We start from the raw sequence: 23397 nt of genomic DNA, 5'->3' as shown, positions 1-23397 counted from the left end.
TGGCACTAATGACCGGATCCATCCAGGATCAATGTACTGCTAGGAAGTGCTCAGAACCTTTTCGATTTCATCCGTATTCTAACGACACAGAGGAAGTTGAAAGTGACACTTGGCCTTTGATCTGCTCAGGACCTGTCAGCGATCGTGGAGTTGCAGACCTCTGATTTATGTTGTAGAAATATGGGTGTCCTTTTTACCATGACTTTATTTATATCTGTATAGTTATTCACTATTGCAGGAGCAGAGGATCTATCACTGCTTAACTATAGTAGGTGTATTTTTAGTTCCAGGAATCTAGGAAAGCTGGGTAACAAGTTCTGTGGGTGCGGTTATGGTGGCCATATTGGTTGTCACCCTTCTTTCCCAAAAATTGATTTCATCAAGATTTGTTGCACGCCGCGTTCAGCAGTTATTGTCAGTGCTTTGAAATGCTCCTGCTGAACACATACTGTAAATCTATGCAGCTGAGTGCCTGTACAGATACATATGTTTGACATTGACTTTCATGTTACAAAATGTTACACCATGCAGTATATGTTTTTTTTTCTGTTAATTATTACACAGTTGTATTGCAAAGTGTAGCCAGCAGTGATTTTCAGTGCAGTTGAGGTTGTGGTATCTTTATATATAGCAACCAATTGACTTCAGTAGCAAAAATCTGCCCAAAAAATGCCTTCTTATGTATAGAATCAGCATGTTGGTGTATATCTTGGAAGGTTTTTTTCCAGCCTTTAAGCAGAACATACACAACAAATAAGCTACGGTATATTCACACCATGCCTAAGTAGCATTAGAATAGCATTTTAGGAACATGAAATAAGATGGCACATTTGTATTTTTCTTCTCGACAGTTTGTAAAGGCAAATTGTAGGTTGTTTTTGGAATGAATTTATTCCCCTAGAATATTGAACTCCTTCATGTTACATCGTGTTACTACATGATTGGCAGGCTTAGTTTTACTCAGGGAAAGTTCTGGGGAAAAATAAACTGAAAATAAACGATTTTTCTAGAATAATGACTAATGCCGGGCTCACAGGACCGTATGGTAAAATGCAGTGTTTTCAATGAAGAAGGTATCCGGCAGCATACGTTGGTACAAATTTCCAGTCCCAATAGGGATAATCTTTATTATCTTCATGGAGTTAAATAAATAGTAGCAACGTTTCAACTCTACTTTGTCAAGACTCTAGAGTCGAAACGTTGCTGCTATTTTTTTTGACTCGGTGAAGATAAAAGGGATTATCCCTATTGGAACTGGAAATTTGTACCAATTTATGCTGCTGGATACCTTCTTCATTGAGATTGGACTTTGTGATCTTGGTCGGATCATCCTCTACTGGCATGCATACATTGACCACTCCAACCCTGTTGTTTTAGTTGGTGAGTGCTGTGGATCTACATTTGTGTTTGTGTGAAAATGCAGTGTTTTACCAATGTGTGGAGCTGCGTATTACCACGTTTGTGATCATGTATGCCTACACAGGACTGTGTGTCTCACGCGCACTGGCTTCCTGGTTTAATTTTTTATTTATTTTTTAACTTTAAGTCATGTTTCCTAGCAACAAGCTGAAAAACCACCGTACATACACAATGTAATCGTGTATATACAACATTTTCATATGCACCCATAGAGACCAATATGGCTCTATCGCATGTAGTACGTGATAAAATAGAACATGCTGCATTCTTTTTTTACGTGTGCTTTATATACAACGAGTATATGCAAACATGATTGGATCAATGAAAATCAATGTACTTTCATTGACTTCATTCACCGCGTATTGTATGTCCATACACTGCATGCATAATGTGCAATTATATTACGCCGCTCATATGATCTCGGCCTTAATAGCATGTTGTATTTTCCAAATCACATTTGTGCAGTATTTGCCATTAATTGCCAGAACTGAGAATTAAAATACTACTCTCACTATTCAACTTTCTTGCATTTATTTGATAAAGAATTCTTATTTTAAATATTCATTGAAAATCCGTGTGGTGACGTCTGACATGTGGGATCAATATCTGCTGTAGGCTTTTATTAAGCAGAAAATGTAGCATCTGCTACCCAAGCAGTATTCTGCTATAGCTGGTTTCCATCATGAAAGCCTTAACGGCTCGCAGCCTCAGGCTCCGTACTGGCACATCCAAAGTCCATGCTGCAGTATATTGTTTTGCTCTAGACATTAGAATAATCAAGAATTAATATGTAGGTAGCTATCGACATTCAGGTCTTGCATCTCTAAACATTCTTAATGCGTATGTCGCTCGCGTATTACATGGGAATTTATCACCTGTGTAATACCCAGTGCTAAAAGCCCATTGATTTCTATTGGGCCACTCACACCTACATTTTTTTTCACATGTGGGAAAAAAACACATCAAGTCCTATTTTGGTGCATATTACGCATCCAATATAGGCTATGGGGATCTAACATATGCAGCAAATGCTTATTAAAAATAAACCGTAATATACGGGACACATACGCCTGTGTGAGTGATCCCTAACAGTTGAAGTAACAGTTTGATAGACCTTTACCGTGTGGTAGAATTAATTTCTGACCTTGCATCAGGAAGTCATGTATATGTCATGTTAAATAGTTGCATATGTTGAAAAAAAACACAGCGCCATCCAGTTCTACATTTTTTGATCCATTATACATCATTATTTGTTAAAATAATTATAACCCTTCCTTCCCTGCCAAAGATTGTTAGTAATACACAAAGAATATAAAAAATATTGTGCTATACTTGAATCATGACATTATATAATTGGTTTATGTATTTCTGCATTCTGAATCAATGTTAAACCTGATTGTAAAATCTATAAAGAACTTGAATAAAAAATTCTTATTAGAAAAAAAATATATAACCCTCAATGTCATTCCATAAGTATCTAGTCCATCTTTAAATGCTGTTATTCACCTGGCATTATTGCCTCTTGGGGTAGGGCATTCCATAGTGTGACTACTATAGCTGTAAAGAACCTCCTACTGTATAGATACCTAAATTGCTCTTCTTGCACATGTAATGAATGTTCCCTGGTCTTCTGTAAAAGATAACACCTCTAAGACATCTCTTTTCCAGGCTGAACAAGCCCAATTTTTTTTCGAGCTTCTCATTACAAGACAAACCAGCCATCCCATTTAATAATCTAATCCCCTGCCTTTGGACCGTCTCCAGTTTCCCCATACCCTTCTTAGAATGTGCACAAATTTACACATGCATAGCTCGTGTGCTGACAGGACCTGTGATGATGTCACCGTCATGTGATCGGTCGCATGGTCTCTGAGCTGCATGAGGGATTATGGGCGGACTACATCACCCACAAATACCCTCAGTTGCTATGGATACAGCAGTACTCAGACTGGCAGTTTGTAGTTTGTTGTGAGACAGCTGCACACCTGTATGGAGACTCCAGTAAATGACACCTCACAAATGTCCACATACATAGCTGGCAGTGCATAATGACCAACAACATTGAAGCATAATCCTTCACCGCTATCTCCACATCTTCTGAATGTGATATCATGTCATCTCAAGTGCTAGCGCCACACCAGTCCAGCCTTCATCTAATCGTCAGCCGTTGTCTAGTGTTGAAACAAACTGTCACTGTTGTGCAAACATGTCACCACAGAGGGTTCAACGCCGCCGTGAAGCTAATGCAATTTACATGATACAGTGACAAGCCACGATGTCATCTCAGCCACCAGCTGAAGTTTGTAGCGAGTCAGTATGTCTCCTCAGCGAGCTGCTGAAGTTTGTAAATCACGTGCAGCTCCTATGCGAAAGCAACATAGCAGAGCTGTGTGTGATGTGCATATAGCTGAGCTGTGTGGCACATTGTGCCACCAGAAACACTGATACTATAATTTCCTAATAATTACTAGTTTTAATAATGTCCATGTGAGAAAATGTTGGAAATTCAAATTCACTTGAATGAGAATTGTGCCTACAGTATCACTCTGGGCTGCTGCAAACTGTAGGGATCTGAGTGTTTCTGGCACACAGCAAATGCACTCTGTAGTTTAGCAGCCCCAACAATCAGCAGGGAACCCAGGCTAGGGACCACCACCGATTTACTGTTGATGGCTAGTGTTGAGCAAACGTACTCTTCCGAGCTTGATGCTCATTTGAGTATTAGCATACTCGATGGTGCTCGCTACTTGAGCGAGCATCACTCTGTGTTCGACCCCGCCCCAGTTTTGGCCGAGAAATAGAGAGAGACTGAGAGAGAGAGAGAGAGAGAGAGAGAGACTGAGACTCGGCAACCGATGGGTCCCATACAAAAATGCTCGAGTCTCCCATTAAAGTCAATGGGGTTCGTTACTGGAATTGAGCTCTCGAATTTTACGAAAAGCTCGACTCGCATAACGAGGACCCGAGCATTTTGGTGCTCGCTCATCTCTATTGATGACCTGTCCTGAGAAAAGGTCATTAACTGTTTCAACCCTTGAAAATCTCTTTATTCTCTTAATTCATACATCACCCCATGTAAAAATATCTTCTGTAACATCTTTTAAATGCTGTGTTGTTCTCTAACTTATTTGATAAGGCCTGATGAAGGGACCTCTCTGCTTCGAAAGCTTGGGAGCATAATTTTTCTGGTTAGCCAATAAGGCTTCATTCCCATCTGCTTCTTGCCTTTCAGTTGCAATTTTGTCTCTCTGTTTTATTTTGTGAGGAGAGAAACAAAATTAATGCTGACATTTTTTTTCCGCCATTGATTTCAATGGGTTTTCCAAAAAACTGATAGCAAACTGAAAGTTTTTGGTTTTCTTCTATTTCATTTGGTTGTCATTTTTTTAACTGAATAAATACTGCAGTCTGCTGCATTATTCCAAAAGTTAAAAACATAGAAACCAAGCAGAGCAGAAACAAACTTAAAACTTTCTGTTTTTGGGAAACCCGCTGAAATAAGTGGGGGAAAAAATCCATCTATTTCCATCTTAATTTTGTTCTCTGCTCAGAAAACCTAATTCTGTCTCTATTCTAACTGAAAGGCTAAACACAGTTGTGAATGTAGCCATATCGCATCACTTCTATTTTTTTTACATAAAAGTATTTAGCATCACAAAGTTTTGTCTGCTCCTTCACACTGGTGAGCGCGATATCAGTGCAAGAAAATCGTGGCTATATCGCATTTTTGTTCATGCGATGTTTGAGCATCAGTGATGTTTTTTTCTGTAAAAAACATTGTGCATTGCATCGCAGCAGCCTTCGTTATTCTCAAACAATAGGCGACAAAAGGTGTTGGTAATGTTAAAAACACATTGCACAAACATCGCAAGTTCGTGCGTTAAATCAGAGGCTCTAAGGGAAACGTGTGAGAAAAAATAGCATAACGCAGAAAGATAGGGCAGGCAGCAATTTCCAAATCTCGCAACATCACATGATAGAAAACATCGCAGATGAGAATGAAGTCATAATTCAACATTTTCTCGCATTCTCAGATCGCTCAAAATCGCACAAAATTCGTACATTACAAGACATCATGCCATAACAAGTGTATGAGTTTCATCTATATCAAGTATTAGGGTACCAGCTAGTGTTCATTGTGCTGGATCCTGCAATAGTCCCTAGGAGAGTCATTTGGAAGTAAGGGTGCTTTTTTAATGCTTACTTTGCTCATTATTGGGTTAATGTTTTACTATTACCCTGTCCTCCATAAGTCATAAAACAAATTATCGATTAGAATGAGTGAACATCTATACGTCATTCAGAAAATGACCTACTGTTCTTTTGAGGAAGACCATAAACAAAGCATTAATGATCTTGTATCTGATGGCAAACAGAATAATAAGTCTTTCTCTTCAAACACTCGGTCAAGTTTTCCGATGCCCGTCATTAATGTTTTAATGAGAGGACTTTTCTAGGTTTTCCCATAAGCTAGTAATAGGTAAAGAAATATTGATTGTCATGCTAGGTGTGGATCAAATTGATAGTTTGGGGTGGAATAATAAGTAGTGCACTGTGGTATATTGTCACACATAGTAATACACATGCAGTATATTTTATGTCACATGGGGAAACTATATACTTTATTGGAATTGCAATCCTATATGATAAATATGACAAATCCTATAAATATGATAAATCCTATATGATAAATAGTAATACTGAAAGTTGCAGATCGCTATTGGTTGTTAATAACATACCTTTTTTCTTTTCTAGTGGTGGCCAGCTTTCGAGCAACCAATCCACATGGCTTAACATTGGAGATTGGAGACACCGTTCAGATTCTGGAGAAATGTGAAGGTACGCAACGTTATAAACAGTTTATGCTTGTAAAGTGATCGGTTCTCTGCAGACTAGTAGTCAAAGACCAGGTTTATGTAGGATGTTCAGTTATGGGGTGGATGGTTTTAAAGATTAGAATTATTTGGCACAGAACAGTACTAATGTGTTGTAGTACACAACTGCTGGGCATAAATAGGAAAGGTAATGTGTATAAAGACGAGCGAGCATACTCGGTAAGGCGATATACCCGAGAGAACATCGCCTTTTTCGAGTACCTGCTGGCTCGTCCCTGAAGATTCGGGGGACCGTGGGGGTGAGCGGTGGCTTGCAGAGGGGATCGGGAGGGAGAGAGAGAGGGATCTCTCTCACTCTCCTCCCCACTCCCCCTCGCTGCCCCGCACTGCCTCCGACCCCCGCGGCCTCCTGAATCTTCAGGGACGAGCCAGCAGGTACTCGAAAAACGGGATGCTCTCTCGAATATGTAGCCTTACTAAGTATGCTCGCTCATCTCTAAATGTGTGCCTTTACAGATAATGTATACAGCATATTGTGTACAAGAACATAGTCTTACCTGTTTTTTAACCCTTTCCAATCCACTGTCTGACCTCTGAAGACATTATGATTTAAAGGGGTTGTCTCGCGAAATCAAGTGGGGTTATACACTTCTGTATGGCCATATTAATGCACTTTGTAATATACATTGTGCATTAAATATGAGCCATACAGAAGTTATTCACTTACCTGCTCCATTGCTAGCGTCCCCGTCGCCATGGTTCCGTCTAATTTCGGTGTCTTCTTGCTTTTTTAGACGCGCTTGCGCAGATGGGTCTTCTCCCTTCGGCTCCGCTCGGCAGCATCGGCGTTTTGGCTCCGCCCCCTTGTACACGTCATCGCATAGCTCTGCCCCATGACGTGTGCCGGTTTCAGCCTCCTGATTGGCTGGAATCGGCACGTGACGGGGCGGAGCTACGCGATGACACGTACAAGGGGGCAGAGCCAAAACGCTGATGCTGCCGAGCGAAGCCGAAGGGAGAAGACCCATCTGCGCAAGCGCGTCTAAAAAAGCAAGAAGACACCGAAATTAGACGGAACCATGGCGACGGGGATGCTAGCAACGGAGCAGGTAAGTGAATAACTTCTGTATGGCTCATATTTAATGTACGATGTATATTACAAAGTGCATTAATATGGCCATAGAGAAGTACTTAACCCCACTTGATTTCGCGAGACAACCCCTTTAAGGCTGTACAGCTCTGATGTTGGAAGACATCCGTCGGGGTTCTCTTACTGTATATTGCCAGCCTCTCTGCTGTCGGAGCCTATCCAACGTATCACTTCATGCAGTACTGACTTTAGCCAGCAAATAGCGCCATTGTATAACGGCAGAAAAGAGTAAGCCCCCTAGGAAAACCAGGATACAAATTGGATTGGAAAGGGTTAAACTCCATTTTATTGAGGTATATCTACTTTTTAGGGTATTTTCTTTTTAAAGTGTACCTGAATAAAAAAAAAAAATCAGAAGTAGCCCAGGTCTTCATTGATCACCCCTTTGCTGCTGTCTGTTTGTACCCAGTTTGAACTCTATCCGTTTAGTTTTCCATACAGATTTTTCTCTTGCCTTGCTTTTTGCAGTAGATGGCAGGTGTCCTAAGCAGCCATTCTGCCAGTTGCATAGTCCTGCTCCAATCAGCTGCAAGGCAGTATCTGAATACCTGCAGCTCTGTTGCATGTAGTAACTAGCAGTGTCGCCAAGTCCCTGTTTCTTGAGAAGTCAAATGCCTAATGACAGGCAGTGGATTGCAAAGTTGCTGGAGGGCAGACCACTATTGGCAGCCACTTCAAACTTGATTTTCAGTGAGAAAACAAAAATAATTGTAATGCAAGTATATTACAAGATTAATTATACGCACACAGGCTATTAGATGAGCATAAGTTGTTTAAAAAGTTAGTATCCATTTAAACACTGCATAATGGAGAAATTGATCTATATCTATGCACCATGTGAACGGTCACCGATCTCTCGCCTATACTGTGTGCCACACTTTTTTGTTTTTAACAAGATGCACATCATGTCAATAAGATCGTTGTAGCTGATAAGTCCGTTCATATCTGGCATTGGGTTTTTTTGCCACTTTTTTAAGCAGAAAAGTAGCAGAAAATGTTGATAAATGTGTGGCCCAAAGCCCCTTCAAACCCTTAAAATGTGTTTGGGAAAAGTAGCACCCTGGATATATTACGGTAATATGCTGTTCAGCCCCTCCGTAGAGTGTTATTGCAATTCTCTGTCCAGTGCGTAGCCAGAAGCGCCACGGTGAAGAAGAAAAGCCAAAGATATCTCGTCTATAACATGATCAGATGGGAATACCCCATTAACTCTTAGGTATGTTAGTTTTTTCACCATTGTGAGCTATATGATTATGACATTTAATGGGTTGGAAAAAAAACCCATTAGAATACTTAAGGGAAAGTTTAGAATTGATAGGGAATGCACATTATTTAATAGTGCAATTGAAGCATATCATTTCAGCTTTCTTATTTTCACAGGCTGGTACAGAGGATTTGCCCTGAAGAATCCAAATGTTAAGGTAATGTAATTTACCTGCTTCATGGTGTGTTGCCTGCCACATCAACCTCCCGAAATAATTATCACAAGCACTATCAATGCATATATTCAAACTACTTTGTGGGACAAAGGCTTAATGCAAATTTAGCTTGGCTGAATTAGTAGTGATGTAACTCAGATATTATTATGACTACAATTTGCATTAGCTAACAAATTTATATTCAACTGTAATTAGTAGAAAATTGAGATGCTTAAGTGAAGGTTTGGACAGAATTAATTTAACCTCTTAGGGTCCACCCACTGTAAATTTACAGAAAGTGGCCCCGGTCTGTAAATCTGTGTCATTGCACATTTACAGCGCAGTTTTAAAAGGGAAATTTTTTACTGTTAAAGTTTTTGTGTATTTTTTGGTGATTATTTTTTTAAACATTCCAGGTAATTTTTGTAAAAAAAACACTGAAATCTTTCAGTTCTTACACTGGCCTTTGAGCTTTATAATATTATGGCACTTCAGGTTCTATAGAGATCACATACCAGCTGTCATCGTATGATCATCACAGGCAGCATTACAATGAAAGGTGACCTATATATGGATAACTCAAGATAAACCATTCACCATAGGCGATGGTCACAACTCACCTTCCCCTCCCTGCCCTGGGTTTGGTTTTTACACAGCTGAAAGAAGTAAAGAGTTAGAGTTCACCTCAGCCATGTATGGAAAACAACGCTCCCGAACCAAAAGGAGAAACTATAAGAAGTCCACCACCATGCAGTTCGTTTAGTGATTTGTGGCTATAATTAAGGCCTTTTGAGTCTGAAATATGTAGGCCATTATCTTCTCCTGATACTACTTGTATTCATTCCTGGATATAATGCTTTACTGACACACCCTATTTTTAATTACTTTGGAAGAAAAGTTATTTCCTTAGCTGTGGATCAAACTGGACTTCTTTGTTGCATTGACTGCAGTAAAAATCACATTCTAACTTTATTCTGTGGATCACTATGATTGTTGCATTACTGAATTTATGTAGTTTTATTACTTTTAAAAATACCTTGAAAAACTTTGCTTTTGGTCACCGCTTTCCGACACCCTTAGGGTGGATTCAGACGACCGTATATCGGCTCGGTCTTCACGCCGAGCCGATATACGGTGTCCTTGTCTGCAGGGGGGGGGGGAGGATGGAAGAGCCAGGAGCAGGAACTGAGCTCCCGCCCCCCGCCACTATTTGTAATGGGAGGGGTGGGGTGGGGTGGAGCTAAGCATCGTGACTTAGCCCCGCCCCCACCCCCGTCTCCCTTTAAGGGGTTCCGTCATTAAAAAAAAAAAAAATAAAATAAAATTCTATACTTGCCTATTCCTCCCCAGGCAGTCTTTTTTACCAGATCTTCACCTCACCAATCTTCTCCTGGCTCCTTCAGCCCCCCGGGTCACCTCGCTTTCAGCTTGCTGGATTCTCTTCTCCCTGAGACGAAGCATACATTGCTGGGATTCTGCTCCCTACTAGGATAATGTATGTCACCTCACTAGCAGGGAATGACAAAAACTCAGCAGCCTATACTATACGAAACACTAGCGGCGAGATATCAGATATGCGCTCTAAAGCAAACCGTCAAGGATTTGACATTCCCTGCTAGGCAGTGAACGTTATGTGACTAGTGACATAGCGTACATTGCCCTGCAGGAAGCAGAATGCAGAGAATGTACACTATGTCACAGGAAGAAGAGGATCCAGTCAGCTGTAGGTGAAGTGACCCGGGGGACTGGAGGAGCCAGGAGAAGATAGGTGAGGTGAAGATCTGGTAAGAAGACTGACAAGGGAGGAATAGGTAAGTATAGAATTTTTTTTTTCTAATGACAAAACCAATTTAACTATTTTATTGTCTGTTAATGGAGCTGTTGTGTTAGCATTTGTTTTTTGCTGGATGGGATTTTTTCTTTTATCACATTTTTTTAGTCCCCTAGACTGTGCTATTTGTTCTGGAAAAAAATGGAAATCTAATGGGAAGGCTGTTTTTCTGCTCCTAAAACAGAACACAGAGATAAAATTGTGCAGGAAAGCTCCTTAGGTGTGAATGCAGTCTAATCCAATCTCTGAAAATGAAAGCATAGAATAAAAAACTGCAAATGTTATCAAATTAAGAAAAAAAAAATACTCGCTTTTTTAATTCGTTGCCCATCTAACATAGACACTCTGGTGGCCTCTTGCAAGTATTGCTTATCATATAGCAGCAATGATGTGCCATACTGATATGTGTCCACTGCAGCCAATCACTTGCCTCAGCAGTCACATGTCATACCTTCTGACGACATGGCTCTGAATCGAGCGATGAAGCCCGTATTACCGCATGTGACCACTAAGGGTGACTGACTGCAGTGATCAGGTGCTGACAGCTTGGAAATCAAGATTTCCAGACAACCTGAGAGCATATGTGCTGGAACTGGTATGTAGTGTTTTTTTTTTCTTTGTAGCAGTCCTTTGACCATATTAATACACTGGAATTATGAGTGGTTGCTCTCCCTCTATGAAGTCCACATGCCCTATTTGGACATTTGGCCAAGGATTATCCACTTATAGATTTGTGTATAGTGTTATAGCATGCATGAATTTGATTTAGAAACAATAGCTCAGATTGCATTAAATTTATCAAAATGATGCACATAGCATGATATGTTTGGGGCAACTGGCTAGACTTGTTAAATACCTTTCTGTACCTTACCCCACCTCATAACTGATATGCAATTATACTAATATGGTGCACCAAAAATGGGACGTGTCTTTAGTAGGTTTTTACTATGGCGAACCATAACTTTCCACCTAACTCACCTACTGCTGGGGTTGCGGTTGGGCATCACCATCATCCACGTATTTCCCACCATGCTCCTTTCCCTACTCTTTCCCTGAATTCTGCCTATAGGGCTCATGCATGCTCCCCCCCTAGTCTCTTATAAGGTCAGTGTGCACTCCCATATCTCATCCCCCTCCAATCTTGTCCTAGCACCATCTGTATTAGTCATCCATATTGAAGGCTGAATGCCTAAGCAATTGGTTATTATCCATTGGGACAAAGCCCTAGTTAGTGGAGTTCCCTGGTTGTGACCTCTGCCTATTTTCCTAACTATCCTGACTTCTGTGCTCCCTAACCTGGGCTTAGATTATTGGACTTGGTTATATCACCTGCTGCCTGCTCTGACCTTCCACCTGGACCTTGTTACGGCTACTGGGCTGCCAGTCCGGACCTCTGCTATGTGTTTGGTTATGCTCCTGTTCACATCAGGTACTACGCCTCTACCCAGTGTGGCCTCAGTAGCCACATAACCAGGACTATCTGTTTATGTAATGGCTTGGGGACTCCACAGCAAATTTAGAGGGTTTCAGCGTGAAAACCAGGTGCTGCCATCTCAGCCCACAGACAAACCAGTGTATGGTAAGGCAGATCCACATCCGTCTGCCTGACGGTTTTTCAACTTCTTTTTAGCCGCCCCCTTATTTCAACACTTATCAAAAATTTGGCATACAGTACCTACTTCATAGTTTTGGCACAATTTGCAATATAATTCTAGAATATTCTGCTTAAAAAAGCACTCCAGATTTATGTATGTATTTATTTTGAGGAATCTACCACAATATGACTGACCTCTTTTATGAGGTATCAGTGCCATAGCTCGTCTCTTCAAGTGTATTCTAATCTGCAATCTTCTTCCAGCCACAAGGTCACCTGATCCGCACTCTAACAATGCTTTGTGTCCTACAGTTAATGGGGCAGATTTATGGTACTGCCTAAAAAATCTATCATTGTTGCCCATAGCCATCAATCACAGCGCAGCTTTAATCTTTCAAGAGCTGAAAACGTAATGAAAGCCATGTTGTGATTGGTTTAATAAAGCAGTATTTGTCCTATATTCAGCACACCTGTCTAATTGGAGTTGTCTTTTATATCAATCTTCTTTTATCTTTATGTATTCGTGTTTACTGCATGCTCCTCTTCGGATCTGTAGATACTTGTTTCAAACTTCTCATTGGAACAGTGGAGAGCTTTTACTTTTCACAGCTTTCGATATAATTATAGCTCTGTAGGAAGGCGGTTTGGTAATCTGTGTTTATAATGGCTATAAAGTAGGAATGCAGCCCCTATGTTTTCTGGAAGTGTGCTTCAGTGAAATGCAATCTGTAACAGCACATTTTGCTGCAGATTCTGTCTGAGAGTTTTTGTTTCTTAACTAAAAATAAAGGAAATGTTGAATTATTAGGCAAAAGAACCATTTACAGACAGCGCTCCTGTACTGATGTTGTTCGCAGAACAAATCTACCTGGGGCTCGAATGTCTTTTTGAAATGGTAAAATATACATACTGCACAACATTAATCTAGTGATTGATTTTATGTCTTAAGGTTATTTTTTTTTTTTCAGCAGTTTGAAAAGGGTACTCTTGGGAATTCACTGCATCTTGTATCTTCACCTCTTCCTTTAAAATACCTTAGGAATTGAAATTCAAGAATTTTATTTTATCATATTATAACATGCTGTACACACCTTTTCCAGCCCATAACATGGGTGCAACTGTAAGGGGCATTAAACTATTTTCACATAGTAGTATAAATCATATACTCAACATAGCCCCAACATAGTGCCCCTCAACATAGCCCCAACATAGTTCAGACACCTTAGATACACAACTCATTACACCTACCTACCAAGTCCTGGACCGATAGGTATTCCAACACATACACAGCTTTCCAGCAGACAAAGGTTTCAGACAAAGGCTATGGATTCTTTTGAGCATAGAAAGACTCAACCTATTAAAGTTTTAAGCTTTAATAAAGAAGATGCAGTGCTTCAAAAATACAAAGTAAAATGATGTACAAAACATGAAAAAGAATTGCAAAAGGAAAACATAATAAATAACACATTTAAAATTCTTTTAGATTTTCTTCTGCTTCCATAAAGGTAATTAGAACAAGGGACACACACATCAGACTTGGATCTCATCCCCCCACAATGTGAAACATATTTGTTATTTCACAAGTTACATTTTATAGCCTTTGCCCTTGGATTCAGATTTCTAGAGTTTACTACTGGTTCATTAGTTAAATTGGGTGTCTGTGAATAGAGGTGAATTGAGTGAAGAATCACAAATATTAAATAGCTAAAGAACAGCATAAACAAATGTTTCCATCACTGCATATGATTGCCTGTCACACTCTTGAGGTCTCCTCTGTATATTGCAGTCACTTCCATGCAGTGTAGCCTCCTGTCTGATACTTACCAGACACCATCTTGATATCTATATTTCTCTCTGCTTTCTCTTCTATGCTGTGCTTGCAATCCCATGATGCATAAGCATAGCATCACATGATCAGCTACAAACCATACTGTTTCTGCCTGCTCAGAGAACAATTATCATTTACCTAAAAAAGCTAAAAGCTTATAGTAAGCATACAGTAATGGAGGATGAACTGTCATCTCCTTCATTATAACTGTCTGACAAACGCCTCTTATCTCCAATAACTTTGATACACATTTTCCCCCTGTGAACAGCCTGTGTGGTACAGTCATGTAATTTCATAACGTTCTGGTGACTGAGCTCTGGTGACCCTTTCAAGAGAAGAGAAAGGTGAGTAATTTATAGGGGATCACATGACTCAACTGAGAATACTTTCCTCATAGAAAAAAAAAATATCTAAACAAGGTAATACTAGCTATCTCATCTTGGACATTTATGGCATATCCACAGAGTGTGCCATGAATGCCTAATAGATATGAGTCTCACATCTAGGACCCACATCTATTTCTAGAACAGGAATCTCTCCTAACCCTTTCCAGCCGGTGATGCAACTGCTGGTCAATGCATCCAGTTATCAAATAAATAGAGAGGTGGCTAGAGATCCCAAAGGTGGGTCCTGCATCTATAAGGGATTTATTGCATATGCTATAACTGTGCAAAGTGGAATATGATTTTAAGTCAAAATGAAATTATACTGGCTTTATAAAAAAAACATATGCCTGTTAACTGTTATTACTTCCTGCAGCTGGTAATCAAAGGACATATTTTTCATTCCTGGACAGCATATTTTAAAAGAAGGTCTGCACTCTGCAATATACCTTTAATGGGGCTTATTTGCTATTCAAAATGCAACAGTTTTCCAGTGCCAGTTACACCAGAAAACTTTGTTATATGCTTTGCGGTACATTTATTATGTGTTTTCAGCCAATTTTTAATAGTTTTCCTGACTTGCCTGAAAAAGGGACATGGGCCAAAATAAACTAAAAATTGTGCCAAATTGCTGCAAATTGTGCCAAAAGTTTGGTGCAATTTTTGGCAGAAACTAAGCCAACTATTAGGAAGTCTAAGCTTAGACTAGACTGTGTTAAAATTTGACAGATTTATCATTCAGCAGAGCTACTATGGTAAAGCTGGCACATTTTAAGACTGTATTGGTAAATAAGCCGAAATGTGTCATATGTTACAAAGTATAAACGTTTCCAGAGCCCCTTCAGTGTTTCTGATTTTCATGATGCAGGTTTCTGTTTTGTTTTGTTTTTTGTCATATGAATAGCATTTATGAGCTTGAGTTACAAAGCATTAACTTTTAATCTTCTTTTCCCAGGGCGTTTTTCCTTCAAGCTACATACACATAAAGAGTGCTTCTGTGAAAAACAAAGGGTGGGTATATTTCTGCAGATAACATTTTGCATACTTCTTGGATTACATTTATTCTCATAGAATTTTTGAATCATCGAGGAAGTCTTAATGTATAGATATTGTGGTTTGTGAAGAGTATTTTGTCTTCCTGCCATCCTGGTGGAACATGTATGAGTCACCTGCACCCACATTACTGCTCTATACTCAAAAACTTCTGTGTATTTGTGTCTTATTACAAATGGGGTTATTTGTTGTAGCTCCTGAGAGCAAGGAAGCTGTATTTTTTCTGAAACTCATTACCCTGCAGTTGAAAAATGTTACTGTCTTCACACAGTGGATAAATAAATGCATTATCAATAGCATTGAAATATAATGTTGTATCTTATACTAGTGTGGTCCATTATATCAGACTTTTTAATTGTAGTGCAAAAGATGTTCATGGTTTCTTTATGCTTCTTTGGTGAGCTGTTTGAAAATGTAATGTGTCTACTCCACAGTGAGAAAAGGCAGCACAGTTGTTTCTTACAGAATTAATCTAATGGAAAAATGTAAATCTTAATGATGTTTCATTATTTTGGTTGTGGATAATGTAAATGTAACGTCTGTTGAATATTCTAAGCGGTACCCTACATTAAGTTTAGGCTTATGGTGTATCTATGGTGCAGGGCCCTACATGGCAGTTAAAATGTTCACCAAATCACCCAAGATTTTGCAAATGCCTTGTTCTGTTACTATTTGTGACTAGCTGCGGAGCTGAAATGAAAAAGATCTTTCTTCTGCATCGAGCAGACATGCCACACACTTGTCACATCTGCTAGAAGAACTGACCCCTGACATTGCCCTTAGAAGATTTGCAGCATTGCCTGTTTTGCTGTGCTCCACTCAGTGCTGGCTGCCTGCCTAATGTCTTATAAGTCATTTGAGCCATGCTACCAGTGAGAGGAGGGCCTATTTGCTTCTAATAAAGGCACTGGTGGGAGGAAGGCTTGATGCTCTTAGTGGGAAAGAGAGGGCACCTGGTTGCTATTGATATGTCTGGTGGGAGAGGGAAGGCACCTGGCTACTATTGATATGACTGAGGGAAGGAGAGGGTGCCTGGCTGCCATTGATGAGACTGGTGGAGGCGGCACATTTGGCTGCTATTGATGGGACCGATGGGGGGGGGGGTGGGGGGGGGGGTGGCGAGGGGAAGCATACTCCTATTGATGTGACTAACAGAAGGGGGAGCCTGGCGAGAAGCGAGACTTCTCACAGAGATTTGCCATAGCAAATATAGAGGGGGCGGGGCTAGAGGACAGATCCCCCAGCCCCGCCCCTCCTCGCATGCTCTTGGGAAAGTACTGTAACCCCACCCCCTCTCTCTACCCACTATAGGAAAATCCCTTGGGGGAGAGGTGGAGGGAGTCCCCTACTGCTCCACACTGCTGGGGAATTGCTCAGCAGTGGAGCTGGAGGAATACCCCGCTGTCTACAGCAGGACATTTAAAACCTGCTGCCCAGAAGCACATTTTACATGTCCTGCTGTAAATTCCTGCTAGTCCCTGCAGTGATTAACAGAACCCTTGGGGAGTTCCCTCATCCCCACGGGGTCTAACAGGAATTTACAGTAGGACATTTAAAATGTGTTTCTGGGCAGCAGGTTTTAAATGTCCTGCCGTAAGCAGTGGTGAATCTTCTTTTCCTGTGCAGGAGTTTCTATAAACACCTTCTCCCATAGGAGTCAATGAAAGCTCCTGCACATCACACACCAAAGATAGGACAGGTCCTATCATTGGTGCGCACCACGGAGCTACATGTCACTTGCAGCATGTCCTATCTTTGTTGGGTGCGCGCCCTTTTGCGCGTTTAACATTTTCTCATGTGAGCGCTTCTATAGGAACCTATTGGTTTCCTATCAGAGGCGCACTCTGTGCATGAAAAAAACGCAAGGCCTTAAAACTCCTTTTCTTGAGACATGAGATATCTCATTTTGTGTTAGCCCTGGTCATGTCTCATGCAATGTATTATAGGGTCATGGGTGAAGTGCTGATAAAGTACTTAGTTAAAATTGTGTTTCTGAAATAAAGGTAGAGTTATTTTAGTAAAAGAGGAGTCCCCATGTTTAGTTATTTAGCATATTAAAATTAAGTGAACATGCTAGTTGAAAAGTGATACAGCAACCTCTGGTGAGCAGAATGCGACTACTGTAATCGCTCACCATCACAATGCTGCTTGAATGTTCTAATACTGTAGATCTATAATCCCTCAGCCATGTAATACATGCCACGCATAACAAGTTCATAATTGTTTTGCTTTGATAGGCAATTTGAAATGGTGATTCCTACTGAAGATGCTGTTATTACAGAGATGACTTCTACGTTACGAGATTGGGGCACAATGTGGAAACAGCTTTATGTGGTGAGATACTTTTTTTTCCCCAGCAATCCTAAATGTCTTAAGTGATTTATATAAGATTAGAAAATATGGCAGTTTTCTTCCACAAACAGCACCACTGTTATTCCTAGGCTATCCACTAAATGAAACTTAGCTGCATAACCCAAACTACCTAAACTATGGACAACGGTGGTTGTATTTCTAGAGGAAAGCAGCCATATTTTCCTGAATTTTATACAGCTCCTTTAATTAGGCCACTTTATTTAATCCCTTATGTGATAGCCTTTCACTTCTTTCTGGCACTTAGGTTGAGAGTAGAGGACAGTGCAGTGAGGATCATCCTGATAATTGAATACCATAATGTAAAAACTATTTTTTGAAGGCCTGTACATCAAATGATCTGTTCACAGCTGCATTGAAGACTCCATTTAAAGCCCTTAGTCCAAATCTGGTGCAAAATTCCAAACAAAGCAGCATGTTGGAGGAATATAACTAAGAGCATGACGGAAGCTGGATGGACTCCATTATAGTTAATGGGTTCTGTCCGGCACAGCTCAGTTCCATTTTAGAACGGACGCGGCTCCCACAATGGTACAGGAAAATGGATAGCCTAGCAAAGATGTGAATAGAGCCTTGACTTGTATTACATTTCTTTACCAACCCAGAAAGTGCACTATGGCAATCTCTTCACGATACGTCAAGTAGCATGCATTAGCTGTATTACCCATTTGTGTGTATTTTAGCCCTCATGATATAGAACTAGCTAACCACAAACCTGTTTAGTTCTCTTACACTCTATGTACAAATAATAGTTGCAACAGATATTCTTGAACATTTTCCAAAATAAATGAACTGCATACGTTTTATCACTATTGTTTAAAATCCTTACAATTGAGAACTGCTGCATGATATACCTTTCTCTGAGTAATGAAAATGCTGAAAGTATGCCTTGCATCTCATGAGTGTTTATGCCAGAATAATCCATCATCTTCTACTTTGAAGACAGCTCTTCAAATTCTAGAAGCAAAGTTGCATCATTCCAGTCCGTAAATTCACAATGCATCAAATAGTGTGTTGCACTACACAGTAAAAGATAATTGTAGAATCTGTTTTCATAAAAGCCCTTGTATGTAGTTTGTCTTTGTATTGAATATATTCTAGATCAACATCTAATATAAATCAGCCTACATGCTTTTTCTTGCACCACAATTTGCCCCCTTTGCTGTAACTTTGGTGTATGATGTTGGTGTCATTAGATGACACACATGCTCACTGATGCTATAAAATCATCAAATGTGAGTTTAATACATTCAGGGACCTGTCAGGTGGGTTGGAAGTTACAATGCAAAGTCTATGGGCGTGCGCTGCTGTGCTTTAGGCATGCGACGGAATGAGTGAAGTGTTGCTAAGCAACACAGCATACACTGCTAAGCTGCACCATACACTGCCCAACCAAGAGAGCGAGAGAGCGATAGAGAAGGAGACAGTGATAGAAAGAGACAGCGATAGAGAGACAAAGAAAGCAATAGAAAGACAGACAGAGCAATAGAAACAGAGCGATAGAGAGAGATACAGTGAGAGATTAAGAGCAATAGAGAGAGAGAGAGACAGTGATAGAAAGAGCAATAGAGAGACAGTGAGAGAGCGATAGAAACACAGAGAGAAAGCGATAGAGGGGCAGGGAGAAGGAGAGAGAGAGAGCGATAGACAGAAATAGATAGTAAGACAGAGAGAGAGAGCAATAGAGAGACAGGGTGATAGAGAGACAGACAGATAGAGCAATAAAAAGTCAGACAGAAAGAGCGCAATAGAGAAACAGACAGAGGGAAAGTGATAGAGAAACAGAGAGAAAGCAATTGAGAGAGACAGAGAGAGTGATAGAGAGACAGAAAAAACACACAGAGAGAGAGATAGAGAGCTGTAGACAGAGAGCAAAAGACAAATAGAGAGAGATAGCAATAGAGAGACAGAGAAACATACAGAGAAAGAGCGATAGAAAGACAGAGAGATAGAACAATAGACAGAGAGAGAGCGATAGAGAGATAGAAAGATAAAGAGCGAGCGCGGTGGAAAGAGCGAGCGAGCGATAAGAAGACAGAGAGAGCGAGCGATAGGAAGACAAGAGAGAGCGAGCTCGATAGAAAGACAGAGAGCGAGCTCGATAGAAAGACAGAGAGCGAGCTCGATAGAAAGACAGAGAGCGAGCTCGATAGAAAGACAGAGAGAGAGCTCGATAGAAAGACCGAGAGAGAGCTCGATAGAAAGACTGAGAGAAAGCTCGATAGAAAGACCGAGAGAGAGCGCGATAGAAAGACACAGAGTGAGCACAATAGAAAGACACAGAGAGAGCACGATAGAAAGACACAGAGAGAGCATCATAGAAAGACATAAAGAGAGAGCACGATAGAAAGAGAGATAGAGAGAGAGCGATAGAAAGACAGAGAGAGAGCGATAGAAAGACAGAGAGCGATAGAAAGACAGAGAGCGATAGAAAGACAGAGAGCGATAGAAAGACAGAGAGAGACCGATAGAAAGACAGAGAGAGCGATAGAAAGACAGAGAGAGAGCGATAGAAAGACAGAGAGAGAGCGATAGAAAGACAGAGAGAGAGCGATAGAAAGACAGAGAGAGAGCGATAGAAAGATAGAGAGAGTGCGATAGAAAGATAGAGAGAGCGATAGAAAGATAGAGAGAGCGATAGAAAGACAGAGAGAGAGCGCGATAAAAAGACAGAGAGAGCGCGATAGAAAGACAGAGAGAGAGCGCGATAGAAAGACAGAGAGAGCGCGATAGAAAGACAGAGAGAGATAGCGTGATAGAAAAACACAGAGAGAGAGCGCGATAGAAAAACACAGAGAGAGAGCGCGACAGAAAAACACAGCGAGAGAGCGCGATAAAAAGACAGAGAGAGAGTGCGATAAAAAGACACAGAGAGAGCGATAGAAAGACACAGAGAGAGAGCGATAGAAAAACAGAGAGAGTGATAGAAAGACAGAGAGTGCGATAGAAAGACAGAGAGAGCGATAGAAAGACAGAGAGAGAGAGCGATAGAAAGATAGAGAGAGCGATAGAAAGATAGAGAGAGAGAGCGATAGAAAGACAGAGAGAGAGCGCGATAGAAAGACAGAGAGAGCGCGATAGAAAAACACAGAGAGAGAGCGCGATAGAAAAACAGAGAGAGAGCGCGATAGAAAAACACAGAGAGAGAGCGCGATAGAAAAACACAGAGAGAGAGCGCGATAGAAAAACACAGAGAGAGCGCGATAGAAAAACATAGAGAGAGCGCGATAGAAAAACACAGCGAGAGAGCGCGATAAAAAGACAGAGAGAGAGCACGATAAAAAGACACAGAGAGAGAGGGCGATAGAAAGACACAGAGAGAGAGCGATAGAAAGACAGAGAGCGATAGAAAGACATAGAGAGAGCGGTAGAAATACAGAGAGAGAGCGATAGAAAGACAGAGAGAGAGCGATAGAAAGACAGAGAGAGAGCGATAGAAAGACAGAGAGAGCGATAGAAAGATAGAGAGCGATAGAAAGATAGAGAGTGATAGAAAGACAGAGAGCAATAGAAAGACAGAGACCGATAGAAAGACAGAGAGAGAGCGATAGAAAGACAGAGAGCGATAGAAAGACAGAGAGAGACCGATAGAAAGACAGAGAGAGACCGATAGAAAGACAGAGAGAGAGCGATAGAAAGACAGAGAGAGAGTGATAGAAAGATAGAGAGAGAGTGATAGAAAGACAGAGAGAGAGCGATAGAAAGACAGAGAGAGCGCGATAAAAAGACACAGAGAGAGAGCGATAGAAAGACAGAGAGAGCGATAGAAAGACAGAGAGAGCGATAGAAAGACAGAGAGAGCGATAGAAAGATAGAGAGAGAGAGCTATAGAAAGACAGAGAGAGAGCGCGATAGAAAGACAGAGAGAGAGCGCGATAGAAAGACAGAGAGAGAGAGCGCGATAGAAAGACAGAGAGAGAGAGCGCGATAGAAAAACACAGAGAGAGAGCGCGATAGAAAAACACAGAGAGAGAGCGCGATAGAAAAACACAGAGAGAGAGCGCGATAGAAAAACACAGAGAGAGAGCGCGATAGAAAAACACAGAGAGAGAGCGCGATAGAAAAACACAGAGAGCGCGATAGAAAAACATAGAGAGAGAGCACGATAGAAAAACACAGCGAGAGAGCGCGATAAAAAGACACAGAGACAGAGCGATAAAAAGACACAGAGAGAGCGCGATAAAAAGACACAGAGAGAGAGCGATAGAAAGACACAGAGAGAGAGAGCGATAGAAAGACACAGAGAGAGAGCGATAGAAAGACACAGAGAGAGAGCGATAGAAAGACAGAGAGAGCGATAGAAAGACAGAGAGAGAGCGATAGACAGAGAGAGAGAGCGATAGAAAAGCAGAGAGAGAGCGATAGAAAGATAGAGAGCGATAGAAAGACAGAGAGCAATAGAAAGACAGAGACCGATAGAAAGACAGAGAGTGATAGAAAGACAGAGAGCAATAGAAAGACAGAGACCGATAGAAAGACAGAGAGAGAGCAATAGAAAGACAGAGAGAGAGCTATAGAAAGATAGAGAGAGAGCTATAGAAAGATAGAGAGAGAGCTATAGAAAGATAGAGAGAGAGCGATAGAAAGATAGAGAGAGCGCGATAGAAAGACAGAGAGATAGCGCGATAGAAAAAGACAGAGAGAGAGCGCGATAGAAAAAGACAGAGAGAGCGCGATAAAAAGACAGAGAGAGCGCGATAAAAAGACACAGAGAGAAAGCGACAGAAAGACACAGAGAGAGAGCGATAGAAAGACAGAGAGAGCGCGATAAAAAGACAGAGAGAGCGCGATAAAAAGACACAGAGAGAAAGCGATAGAAAGACACAGAGAGAGAGCGATAGAAAGACAGAGAGAGCGATAGAAAGACAGAGAGAGCGATAGAAAGACAGAGAGAGCGATAGAAAGACAGAGAGAGAGCGATAGAAAGATAGAGAGAGCGATAGAAAAATAGAGAAAGCGATAGAAAGACAGAGAGAGAGCGCAATAGAAAGACAGAGAGAGAGCGCGATAGAAAGACAGAGAGAGAGAGAGCGCGATAGAAAAAAACAGAGAGAGAGCGCGATAGAAAAACACAGAGAGAGAGCGCGATAGAAAAACACAGAGAGAGAGCGCGATAGAAAAACACAGCGAGAGAGTGCGATAGAAAAACACAGAGAGAGAGCGCGATAGAAAAAGACAGAGAGAGCGCGATAAAAAGACAGAGAGAGCGTGATAAAAAGACACAGATAGAAAGCGACAGAAAGACACAGAGAGAAAGCGATAGAAAGACACAGAGAGAGAGCGATAGAAAGACAGAGAGAGCGATAGAAAGACAGAGAGAGCGATAGAAAGACAGAGAGAGAGCGATAGAAAGACAGAGAGAGCGATAGAAAGACAGAGAGAGCGATAGAAAGACAGAGAGAGCGATAGAAAGACAGAGAGAGCGATAGAAAGATAGAGAGAGCGATAGAAAGATAGAGAGCGCGATAGAAAGACAGAGAGAGCACGATAGAAAGACAGAGAGAGCACGATAGAAA

General features: G+C 40.9%; 1 protein-coding gene across 1 annotated transcript in view; it reads left to right on the top strand.

The window, feature by feature from the left end:
• DOCK4 (dedicator of cytokinesis 4) overlaps nt 1–23397 on the top strand; it is a 300819-nt gene that overhangs the window by 72374 nt on the left and 205048 nt on the right. The window contains exons 2-5 of the mRNA XM_066591773.1: nt 6175–6258; nt 8785–8825; nt 15414–15469; nt 17749–17845. Of these exons, the coding sequence (XP_066447870.1) occupies nt 6175–6258; nt 8785–8825; nt 15414–15469; nt 17749–17845 (278 nt within the window). The remainder of the gene's footprint in view (nt 1–6174; nt 6259–8784; nt 8826–15413; nt 15470–17748; nt 17846–23397) is intronic.

This window comes from Eleutherodactylus coqui, chromosome 2 (genome assembly GCF_035609145.1).
Source record: "Eleutherodactylus coqui strain aEleCoq1 chromosome 2, aEleCoq1.hap1, whole genome shotgun sequence".
Classification (NCBI taxonomy): Eukaryota; Metazoa; Chordata; class Amphibia; order Anura; family Eleutherodactylidae; genus Eleutherodactylus; species Eleutherodactylus coqui.
This window is presented reverse-complemented; position numbering and strand designations above follow the sequence as displayed.